This window comes from Athene noctua, chromosome Z (genome assembly GCF_965140245.1).
Source record: "Athene noctua chromosome Z, bAthNoc1.hap1.1, whole genome shotgun sequence".
Lineage (NCBI taxonomy): Eukaryota > Metazoa > Chordata > Aves > Strigiformes > Strigidae > Athene > Athene noctua.
Genome location: NC_134077.1, coordinates 14,787,264 through 14,799,828, shown reverse-complemented (window position 1 = coordinate 14,799,828; position 12,565 = coordinate 14,787,264). Strand labels below are relative to the sequence as shown.

At 39.0% G+C, this 12,565-nt stretch overlaps 1 protein-coding gene across 1 annotated transcript in view; it reads right to left on the bottom strand.

Annotated features, from left to right (window-relative positions):
• The window catches only part of TTC33 (tetratricopeptide repeat domain 33), a 54,507-nt gene extending 42,945 nt beyond the window's left edge, over window positions 1–11,562 (bottom strand). Inside the window, exons 1-2 of the mRNA XM_074932763.1 lie at window positions 11,473–11,562; window positions 10,554–10,782 (exon numbers count right to left, since the gene is read on the bottom strand). Of these exons, the coding sequence (XP_074788864.1) occupies window positions 10,554–10,774 (221 nt within the window). The 5' untranslated portion in view covers window positions 10,775–10,782; window positions 11,473–11,562. The remainder of the gene's footprint in view (window positions 1–10,553; window positions 10,783–11,472) is intronic.
• Between the last annotated feature and the right edge of the window lie 1,003 nt (window positions 11,563–12,565).

Below are 12,565 nucleotides of genomic sequence, written 5' to 3'. Positions count from 1 at the left end.
ATGACTAGTTAACTCCCCTGTAAATAAATGAATAAGACAAAGAGCAGTAGAGAGAAATCAAGATCCACAGTAAATTCAATTTTTATTAATTTGATGACCACATCAAATGTGTGTCTTGTTAGTGTACAAGATCCTTACAAGTAATTTTTCTTGTGGTAATACATTATGTTGTGAAGTCAACTCTTAACATAATTAGCAATCCTGTAACATGGAATATTTCCACAAAGAAAAAAAGACAATGTATCACCCTTGATTTTTCCCACCTGCTACCCAGACTAACCCTTCAAAAGTTTTTATTCTGAGCCTTTACTACCAAGCATCTTTTCCAGCTTAAGGATACGCTCATGATATGCCATAACACGTGGAGGACACCATTTAGAGAACTAGAAAACAAGTTTGACATATATCATTTGTGTAACAAAACACACTGTCATATCCTACTTCTTTAGAACACTCCTGAAACAAATCCTGATGGGAAATTATGACCCTTAAATTCAGTACATTAATTTTAGAAGATAAGGACAACAGGTACACATCATGTTCAACAAAGATCATGCAAGAGATACTGAATTACTGCTTCAAAACCAATTTCCATGAAACACAGACAGTTAAAACAAAGGGGGTGGAAGGGAATACTATCTTTGTCAGAAACAGTAACTAGTCTTTGTTTAAGAGCAACTGCACAAAGGTATTACATTAGGAAACCGCTTCATTTTTTTCCCTATGAAGAGAAGTAGTCTTAGGAAAAAATAATTTCTGAATACAAGTGTTTTATTAGTCAAATAAAAGAAATAAGGTGTATTTAACAGTAGATCTGGACAACAAAACAAAACCACAAAGCTGTAATTTTAAAACATTAAATACAATCATATTTTACAGTATGCATGTCACAATACATGATGTTATCAATACAGGAAATCCTGGACACTGTGACAACAGTACTTCAACAGAGCAACTCTTGTCAGTCTCTGTCAAGCAAAGGATGTGAAAAAGGCCCCAGGCTGTACTTCTCTGTAAAAAATTGCTTAATTATTAATGTAAATTACTAGATTTTTTTAAAGTTGTATTATACTATTTATAGAAATAATAGAATTCTCTAATTTTAAAAGCTGCATTATTAGAATATCCAACTGAAGTTATATGGGGAAAACTTCTTAGCTCAACTCAGAAACATATTATTTAACTTGCCAGATAGACTTTCTCATTTATGTATTTACATGAATCTCTAGCTGCCATCTACCAGCACAGACCTGCTAGCAGAAGCTGTTTTCTGCAGGATGGCATTAGTGCTCATTTTGCTGTCACTGTGTCTACTAGTTTAAAAGATGGCCCCTGTCTCAGAGTTTGTAACGGCAATACACAGCAAGAAAAAAGGAATGAAGACAGTTTCAGAGATCAACTCTGAAAGCAAGCCACCTTGGAGAGAGAAACTCACAGTGGAGCACTTCATCTCAACACAACACTTAGAGGAAATGAAAATGCACCAGGTGCACTCTGCTGTATACACTTATTATCCCTCATATGCAGTAAAAGGTTTTTAATCATTGCTGAGGGAAAATGTCTCAAAGGCTGCATGGCACACACACACAAGAAAAAAAATCACAGACTGTCAAAAGAATAAAGTAAAAACGGTAAAAAGAGTAATTAGTTCTACTTGTGTAGAATTTACAAGGCTAGAAATCTGCTTGCACATATTGTTAATTAATTTTTCAAGCACAGCTATGATAATGAGTGATAAAAATTAAATGTAAAATATTGTAACAAAAATTAAAATAAAAATATATTTATAGTTTAATTATTCATTTAATGCACATTATGTTATATAGTTCCTTATAGGTTCTTAAGTAGTACCACAGAGTTATTCAGGGATTAGATGCAAATTTATTTTATTCAGTTATAAACAAAAGCTGTTTGGAAAAAATGCTAAAAATTAAAGAGAAGCAACACAAACAGCCAGCAATATAAAAATTCAGAAACCATCAATTCCTGCCCAGAAGAAAACCCTAATTTTTTTAATTAAATGTAAAAATCAGAGGCAAGTATTCATTATTTTCCAGTAACTTCATGTGCGTTAGAAGGATAGAGAAAAGTAATTGTCAGGCATGACTTCTCTACATAGCTATTACTACATACAATAAAATTAATGTATACTGATGAAAATTTTACTTAAGAACCGATTTTTTTTAATGCTTCTTCAATTGCAGTAATATACTCTACATATTTAGTTAACTTTTTTTTTAAATAAACAGACATATTTTGTATTTCATGTATAGAAGGAACAGACCCTCTAAACTTTAAATCCAAAGACAGGTAACACACGAATTACTCTCAGGTATTAGCAGTTAGGCCCGACTCATCTCACCCAAGTTTAGGTACCTAACCTCAAGCATTTACACAAAGATTTCAGTCATTCAGTAGCCTTGCAGGCTGTACCTGCACTAGCACACTTCCAGCGCCAGGGAACATTCCCACACACTGGTACCTGAGCAGCATTACTCTCAGTCTTACAGAGCGGTTCTTGGCATGGCTGTGGCCAGGCAGCACTCTCCCAGTTTGTCCACAGCCACCCTGTTCAGTAAGGCAAAAGCACCACAAAACGGTCCTGGTACATGTGTAATGTATCTATAGAGGTAACAGTGCTCAACAAGAACCTCCAAGTTGCAATTCAAGCTCTTCAGTGAGGTGAATCATGTCAAAACCTCATTTTCCTTACATTGTGAAGACATCTTGAACAGATATAGATTCCTATCTGGGTTGACTCTACTAGAGTGCCTAAATTATATGGGATTATATATAACACATTAATTACATTTTCTACTTAAGGAAAATACAAATATATGTGTGTATATATATAAATGCTTCCACAGTCTACAGTTGCTCCATGAGTATTCCTTCCATTACAAATATGTACCTACATAAACAGGTACACATTCAAATACTGATGGACATCACAATGTCACAATTCAATATCCTCAAGTAACAATTTTTCTAACAAAAATATCCTCAAAATTATTCAAACTGCATACAGTTTAAATTATCTACAATTCTTCTTGCACACTCTCAGAAAAATCTGCACTAAATTAGTAACAGTTTCAAAACTGAACTCCTGCTTTGCCAAATAATAACTAGTTGTTGGAAAATAATGTTTTCCTGAACAAAAGGAAAATAGCTAAATTAAAGATAAATTGCAATTTAAACAGAAGGAACTACTTAGAACAAACATTCTGCAAGAACTTCCTCCTCAATGAGGGAAGACAACTAGATGCATCACCAGGAAACAACTTTATCAGTGAGGAAAAACAATAAAGCTAGCAATAAAAATTAACGTGTTACTTCACGTGGCAGTTTATGGGAGGATGTTACACATTGTAAAACACTCTGCAGGGTTGGTTTTATTTTTAATTCTGTAGAAAGGTTGAGGCCTGCAACACAAAACTGTATGTTCTAATAAGAAAGAAGCTGCAACATGTGCTTTTCCCAAAAAAATGGGGCAGGAAGTCCATACTACTTCAGTCTTTTCTGTTTCAGCTCATGTGTTCTGCACTCATGAGTTACAGTTTACACATGCTTAGCCTCATTTCAGTGAGCGTATCATGTGTACAGCATTCTCAAGGAAGCTAACAGCAAGTAAGTTGTGTATATATATATATACAGTCACACCAGACAGTAATGCTAAACACTGAAAAAGATTTAAAAGTGATCAGATATTTTGATTAGAAGTCATGACAATTTTAATCGAGCCCCTACTCATACTATACAATTTTAATTACAGTGATAAACCTACGTATTTTCTGTGCGTTTTTGCATGACTGACCTTCGAAAACACTCAACCTAATCAAAGCTAGTAACTACTAAGATTAAAATCTTCTATTTTGGGAGAGAACACTTTTATTGGCCACTCACTCTGAATGAGGTAAGCACTATATGGAATAGCCAATTATACCTGGCATGCAAATTGTATCCAAGACTGATATTTTCAGCCTATAAGGAACTGCAGGAGTACTTACTATATTCTTCTAGTTTTATCATAAACATTTTCCAGTGATCTCCCCTACACTTAATGACAAAACCCAACCGTGTAAAGCTTTCAGATCACTCTTAAGAAGAGTCAACATTCCTGATTCAATATACCAGCAGCCTAACAAAATTTTAGAATTTATTCTAGCAGCCAGAAATAGAAACTTGTAGAATCCCAGATTATCTACTGAATCAATCCTTCTAATTTTCTAACTTTTAAAATACATCTTTGCTTTAAATTAGGTCAATTACCAGACAGAGATGGTAAGAAGGCAGAGTAGACTGGCCACTTTTTGCATCTCTTTCTGTACCCAAAGCATTCCAACAAAAATATATGGATTAGTGAAACAAAATGAAAAATGAAGAAACAGAAAGTTTCCCACCCACCAAGAAAGGTTCCACACCAACAACCTGTACAGTGAAATTCAAGTCTGAGGAACTACCTTCTGTATTCTAAATGTTTTAATGGGATATAATTACAGAATGGCCAAGATTGGAATAAACCTCTGGAGATCACCTAATCCAAACATCCTGCCCAAAGCTGGGTCAGCTAAAGCAGGTTACTCAGGTTATTGTCCAGTTGTGTTCTGAGTATCAACAAGGATGGAAAGCCCACACCATTCTCTGGTAAATCTATCACCTATCAGGTTGGCCAAGCATGACTTCCCCTTTGCTAATCAATGCCAGCTATTCCAAATAACCTTCTTATACTTCCTCTGTTTCAAAATGGTTTCCAGAATTATTTCCTTCATCACCTTCCCACGGACAGATTTGAGGTTGATGGACCTATAAGTCCCTGAATCCTCCTTCTTACCCTTCATGAAGATAAGAAGTGGGATTTGCTTTCTAGCAGCCTTCAGAAACCACCCCGTTCTAATAACCTTTAAAGTACAGTTGAAGACTCTTTGTGATTACATCAACCAGCTCCCTCAGCTCTCATGAATGCACCCCCCATGAGGTCCCATGATCTTATATATGTCAGTTTTGTCTAAACACCAATCCTCTTCCACCCTGAGTAAATCCTCCTTCCTCCAGACTTTCCCTCTGGTCTCATGTGCCTTGGCCTGTTCTACATCCTTTGTCACTAGATTTTCTAGCCCATCCAGCAGAAGACCCACATTTTCCCCAGTCTTCCTTTTGCTGTTGATAGAGCTGTAGAAGCTAGTCTTGTTAGCCTTCACATCTCGCACCAGATCCAACTTCAGATGAGCTTTGGCTTTCCTAATCTCATCCCTACATACTCAGACAGGGTCCTCTATGGTCATCCTGGGTCACATGACCCTGCTCCCACACCTTGTACATTTCCATTTTATGTTTGGATTTTGTCAGGAGCCCCATGTACATCTATGCAGGACTCCTATCACATGTTCTTGATTTTCTCCTCATCAAGAACAATAATTCATGAGCTTGGAGGAGAGAACTTGAAAAAAATGCAACCAGCTCTCCTGGAGCCCTCTTCTCTCAAACATACCCCACTTCTCCTAGGCCACACCACAATGTAACTCAGCCTATTAAAATGCTGAAATGCTTCTGCCAACACTAACTGTTAGATCATCTGGGAAGCCTTTTTATTAACACTATATTATATAAGTAAACCCAGTTTTATTAACTGAAAATTGAATGGCAGTGATCTTTGCCCTTTGCCACATTAGTTGCATCATCAAAATAATCTGAAAGCAATTTTATTACTTTAACAATTTTGTATCTCATTAGTAATCAAGTGCTTATCATAATCTAGACTTGAAAGACACAGGTAGATTGAACAAATACATGCTATAAGAACATGACAGAAAGGCTTTTCATAGGCATTACCCTTCTACTCCATCTGCTAAATATATTATTTTTTTGATAACACTTAACTTACCACTACAGTAAACATACTTTTTAAAGGAGTGTGCCTCCTCATCTGACATTGACACCTTACAAAATCTAGCGAGAAAAACAAATTCAATTACAGTTTATATAGTTAAGGAATCACAAACTACACATACTGAATTGATGATGGTATACTACCATCAGAGGAAAAAGTCTCAGGTGCTAAAATGTGGAATAAGTAGCACTTCACAGAAGTTCAATTTTTAATAGATTAGAAAATTAAATTAAGTCATTCTCAAAGAATTCTCTAGAAAAATAAACAGTTTCTTGACCTATTATCTGGTCTGCTCATAGTACTTTGTCCTTATTTAATTTGTTGCTGCAAAACCTAAAGAAAAGGAAGAGTAAAGCCTTATTAATCAGTCTAATTTGTACACCAAATGACAAAGCAACACCAAGTGACAGTAACACCACTATTTAATCATAAATAAATCTCTATGAGCTCAGCCAAAACATAAGAATGTTCCAGTTGAAAACATGATCTTCCCAATCCAGTACCAGCTTTAGAGATAGAGATTTTTTTAGTGCAATCAAAATTGAAAAATTACATGCAAATCAATAAAAATTTAAACCCAACAGTGTCTATTTGCAAAAGAAAATTAAGTATTTAGATGATCTTTTCACACATCTTCAGGGCACTCTGAGAAGAACCCTATCTCCACCTACTGGTCAGCTACAAAAATGTTCGTAATTTGAAACCAGCACAGTGGGATTGCAAAACCATCTATCTGTATGAATATGCAACCCAACTACACTGAAGATATTGTCTGACAGAAGTTTTTCTTCTTGCCATACATGGCTCTACATGCCATACGTTTAAGGACATACCTCACTGTTTAGTCTTAATCTGTTCTTAAACTTCTGTCTACACACAAAGACCACCTACCTACCAGTCAAAATACAGTGTAATTGCAAACTGCTGGATTCAAAATACCGAGATTGAGCTCATGAACTTTTATCGTTTCCAGTTATGTTGGATTTAAAACAGTGTAGGAGTATCAACACAAAAAACTTAACCCAGATTATGGTTGCTGGGGCTTTTTTGTTGATTTTTGGTTGTGTTTATTTTTTCATTTTTATTTCCGGTGTATAGGAGCACATCCATACTGGTGTGTCAACCTGGATAATCTGCCATCTTTGTAAATTCCATATAAGCAATACCAATTTCTCCCCTGGAATACTCTCCATTCTTTCCACCAGCAGACAATATTCTGTTTCCAAAAATGCTGTATATGCTTGTACATGCTTAATTGCTCCTTCTCACACACCTATAGAGCACACAAATGTTAACTCTTCTTCCACATAGCTGCTTTTTCTTTCTGTTGTGACAAGATCACTCACATTCACAAGTCACTTCAAAACTGCCTATTGATCAAGTTTCCATGTCAGAAATTCCTAAACCATGTCCCCAGCAATAACAGACCCACTGGGATAATCAACCTAGTTCAACTTCTATTTCTGGTGGTCTCCCTATCTTTCTTCCCATCCCACAAAAAGACTAAAATATGCATCGAGAACTGTTCTCTTCAGCACCATTTTTCCTCTGTGTGTTTCAATCTCATCTTAACAGGATTATGCATGCACATTACAGCAGGTACAAATACTCCTCAAGCAGCTCTCACAAAAACTGAAAACCCATAAAAGGGATGTCACCTCCAAAACAATTCATCCATGCTATTCCTGAGTTTGTCAATGGGCAAAGAAAGCAGTCTGTACAAATTCTGACTCCCAATAAGTCCATTTATTATTACTCCTTCCCTCCAAGAAGCACTGAAACTCACTTTACAAGCACAAGCCAATCAGATCTTACTCATCCACAGCAAGAGACACTGCATACACGGGGACTAACAAAACCATGGTGGGGGTTAACACCATCACTGCCTTCCCTTACCAGAAAAATAAGCTAATGAACTAACAAAGCATAAAGGTGGTAATCACTATTCTAGCTAAGTAATACTGGATCTACTTATAACATTTACCTTTCATCATATTAATTTTGTCATGCACATTACCTCAGAGTCTCTTTTCCCCAAGAGGCGAACTAGAATTTACTTTCTATTCTTCCCTTTACTTAGCCTCTTGTTTCTTCCCAAGCCTGTTTCCTTTCAGGATGCCCTTCTCTCCACTCCACAAGTAACATCAACTAAGGTATCACCTTAGTTACACTCTAATGCTCAGTCTTGAGTTTTCTTCTGAGTTTCTTCAGTGGAAAAGATACCATCCTGTTACCTAAATGCCACACAAACCAACTCAAATCTTTCTTTAACTGTTATTATTCTTTGATATTTCAGGAAACAATCTACCTTAAGTATTTATATGAGTCTGCTTATGTTGTACAAACGTATATTCAAGAAATAGATCATTTAAGTCTGAAACACAATTACAGCAACCACTTTCCACCACAGAGAATAAACGTTTCTTTCAGTCTGCTTCCTCAAGTTCCCTGTAATGGTATGCCAAATATTCTACCTGTTTAAGTACCAAATGTCTCCCAGTCTGAGTTTAGCCTCTAATCTAAGTGAGTTTAGGTTTGTTTGGTTTTTTTAAGAGGAACATGTCTGAAAGTTACTACGGTGCTGTCAGATTTACTAACACAATTGACCAAACTGTACAGTGTACCAGAGTAACTGATGGAAACTTAGATAATTTCCAGTTAGAACTTCTGTTAAGCCTCAGATATATGAGTGTTAATATGAAAAGAGTGTGACAAGCCACCCATAAACTGCATTTTAATTTCTTATAACAGGTATGAGAAACAAGTAATAAGCCATTCAGTGTTTCTCAGTAGCTCTTACAAACACTTCTGACGAGACACAGTTCTCACTACATTCACAAAAAACCTTTATGTTGATCTTTATGGATCTTTTTAAGCTTTTGTATTGCTTTCTAACTAACAGATAAAGGAAAACTCAATCTCTAAGACCAACTTAAAATATTAAAAGCACCAAAAATACCTCCTGCTCAACAGAAAAATGTACCAGTCTGTATCTGCCTGCCCTAGACCACATTTACAACACATTATTTGCTGCTGTTCAAGAAATTTATTGCAATTTACATAAAACACAGCAACAAGTAATCAAAAAGGAACACCAAAATCCATAGAGAAAAGAGATATAACCAAAGCAAAATACAAGGAAGGCAAAGGTAGAACGGAAAATTGGAAAAAAATAAAAATCAATCTCTGTTTAATATATTTAAGTACAGTAAGTATTAGTGATTACCAAATGCAGAATAAAATATTTAGAAATACTTGTTTTCTCAAGCTTAAAAACACAATCTCTATATCCTGACAAGGACAGAATAGACCTACCTTTCTGCAGACCATTGTACGATTTATTTCCAGTATTAAAAACAAAGCTGTTAATAGACTTGTGTATTCTGTGTTTTCAGCTATTAATGTCACTGACTTATGCAGCTACTGCATTAAAGATGTTGGTTAACACAATGGCAGCATGCTTAAAACTGATTTTGTTTAATTTGGTTTAAATTTAAAGTCAACTTTAAAAGTCTTCAAAATTTTATTCAGGAATCGCAGAACTTGGGAACACAAAAGGATGTACAGAAGTGAATCACTGCCCCTCTGAATAGTGTCATCATTTGAGTAAACAGTGAAGAGAGAAAACTGTATTTAAGTATTTGAAAACAAGCCTCTTCTCAAACACATTTAGTATTTATTTATTATTTCTTAAATCAGGCCAGACCATACACACAGTGTATTTATTATTATATATCAACTTGCCTCCTTTAAACTTCTAAACTAAGTTGTCCAGGACATTCTTTCTTAGGATGAAATTTCTTAACACAAAAAGTTTAACAGCACAGGAGTGTGTGCTGACTTATACAAAACTCCTTCTACAAGGAAAATAATGTTATCTCTGATCTGGGACAATGAATAAAGCTGAGATGCTCATACAAGTAAAGTCAGGATACAGATTTAGATGTTAAGCATTCTGAAGATTTTAAAGGGACTATTCCTGGAACTGCTTTTTCCCCCACCAGTGAAGATCTAGACAAATTATGTAGGTAGTATGTAATTTACAGTCCCTCCGTCCCTCCTCTACTCCAAAGGTACTTTGTGCTTGAAGCATAATAGGACAATGGAACCATACTTGAAACATCTTTCCAGAATTGCCAAATTCTCAAGACAGTCCTGCTATCAGAAGATGTTCAGAACAGCTACCTGAACCTAACTTTCTAAAAGCATTACACAGATTAACATTGCATTAGCTGCTTTGTAGTATTTGCCTAGGCACTGTACACATGCAAATAAGCTTACTCTTACTGAGAGAAAAGACACATTTAGAAGAGGAGAAAGCTACCAGAGTAGCTAAAGCATTACTTACAATTGCTTATTTCACTGCATGTTATTTCCCTTTCAACTTTCAGATCCAGTCAGTTTCTCAGCTCCCTCCTATCACTTGTTATGTGAACACACAAAAATGAAATTGAATGCAGACTCCATTGCACAGCTGCCAACGCCACCAAATGAAACAATTTATTTAGTACCGGATAGTAAAGGCAGAATGAAAGAAATTATCACTTTTTCAAATAAGAAAAATGTGAATGTAGCTGCTAGCAGATTACCAAGTGTTTAGAGCAGGGATTAAAATGTCATTTAGCATATATTCATTCAGTGAAAAAGAGTAAGATAACATTAGTACCTCCTATTTTCAGCCAAGTTTGCACCTTCATCCTTCAGCTCTTTACTTTTCTTTACACAGTCTTCTACGAGAATTTCCTTTCTTCTCTTAGTTGCATGCACCCAGTTAGCATCATCGTCATCAGCCAGATTCTCGTCATCTGCAGCTTCTGCTTCAAATTGCTGAGAAGTAGCTTTTGAAACTTTCTCACCAATCCTTCTCTTCCACCCAAAAGAAGCCATTTAGAGAACTAGAGAAAAACGTATTTTCAAGTAGTTAGGTAATTTAGCTTTTTAGTACATAGAAGAAAGAATACACCTCGCTCATCTTACTTCTTAAACAATAATATGCAACAGACTGCCACTCCCCCACATAAATTCTGCTCAGTGGCTCCACCAGAAATGTTGTCAGGCAACTAATTTTGAGCCCAGATGGAAAATGTTCTCTAGCAGGACAAAAAGGAAAAAGGAAAACAAATGAACAAAAAATCAGAGCTCTGACACACTAAAAGCCTTAAAACATTGAAGAAAATACACCAGAAACCAGACAAAATAGGAAAGGAAACAACTCGGCCCAAGGTGAACGACACACCATTGGCACGGCCACTACTCCGGCCCACCACGAGCTGCGCCGGCCACGCACACCCCCCGCTGCACTGCCCTGTCTTCGCCCCGGCCGCCTGGGGGGAAACTCCCCGGCACGGCCGCTCCTCAGCCAGCGAGACACCCCCGGGACGGGCGCCCCCGGCGCGGCACGGCCCGCCGCTCACCCCGCACCACCGACGGGGAGGTGGCAGGAGCGGAGCAGCCAGCAGAGCTGAGGGACACCGCGTCCTAGCGCCAGCCCCGACCCACGCTCCCCGCGGCGGCGGCCGCGGCACCACCCCGCATCGCCCGGTGGTGCGAGCCCCGCGCTGGGGCCCGCGGCAGGAGACCGTTACCTGCCGCCCTGCTCCGGGAACGGCTCCCCCGCAGGAAGGCGCCACCCCTGACCCCGGCCGGCAGGAAGCGCGGCGGCGCCGGGGGCGGGAAGCGGAAGGAAGGGCGGCGGCGGCGGCCTATCGCGGCGTCAGGGGCCCCGCGGGGCATGCCGGGAGCGGTAGTCACGGGGCGCCGCTGGGCACGCCGGGAGCTGTAGTTCCCCCCGCAACGGCCCCGGCGCGGGGCCTGGGTCAGGGCCGGCGAAATCCGGCTCTGCCGAGCGGACCGGGAGGCGTCCGGGCACCGCAGGGCAGCGGCAGCTCGGCGAAGGAGCTTGGTGCGCGGCGCGGGACAGGAGATGTAGCTTAGAGGGTTTGGATGAGCGGCGCGCAGAGCGCATCAGGCACTTGGGTACAGAAGTACTGCCTGCGGGCGGGCGGAGCGGCGACGACACGCGGGCCTGTGGTGCCACCGGCTAGCGATGCTCAAGTACCCAAGAGGGAAGAGAAGGCAGGCGGGAATGGCGCCTGCGTGTCACCCACGGCTCAACAGGACTCACGGCTCCCTGGGGAGCAGCCGCCTCCCCGGGGGGGGGGGGGGGGGGGGGGAGAAGTACTACCATAGCCACGGTTGGAAAAGACGGTATTCCTTTTTTTTTCCCCTAAAAGTATAAGACAGGCTACAGGGTTTAAAATTGCTCCCTAGTTACGGGGGCAAATACCAAGACAAAACAACGATCCACGGTTTGTGAGAACAGCAGAGTGGAAGATGCAAGGTAAGGCGAATCACCACTGGGCAGGGCAGAAGAGGACTTTAACACTGAGTATTCAGTGTTCTTTCCATTTCAAATTCCTTTTTGCACCAAGAGAGTTTACAGGATCTACAGTATAATAAACTATTGTAACTAATTTGCTAAATTAAGCAAGGCGGGTGCTGTAATAAACTATTGTAACTAATTTGCTAGGTTAGGCAAGGCGGGTAGGTACACTTGAATGATCTGTAAATGTTAAACAATTAAATGTAAAGTGTGCCATTCGGATTGGAACAATGTAACCGAGTCTCAGAAACCCCACCTAGAGCTGAGGTGTAACTGCTGTTTGAAGAAAAGCCGCC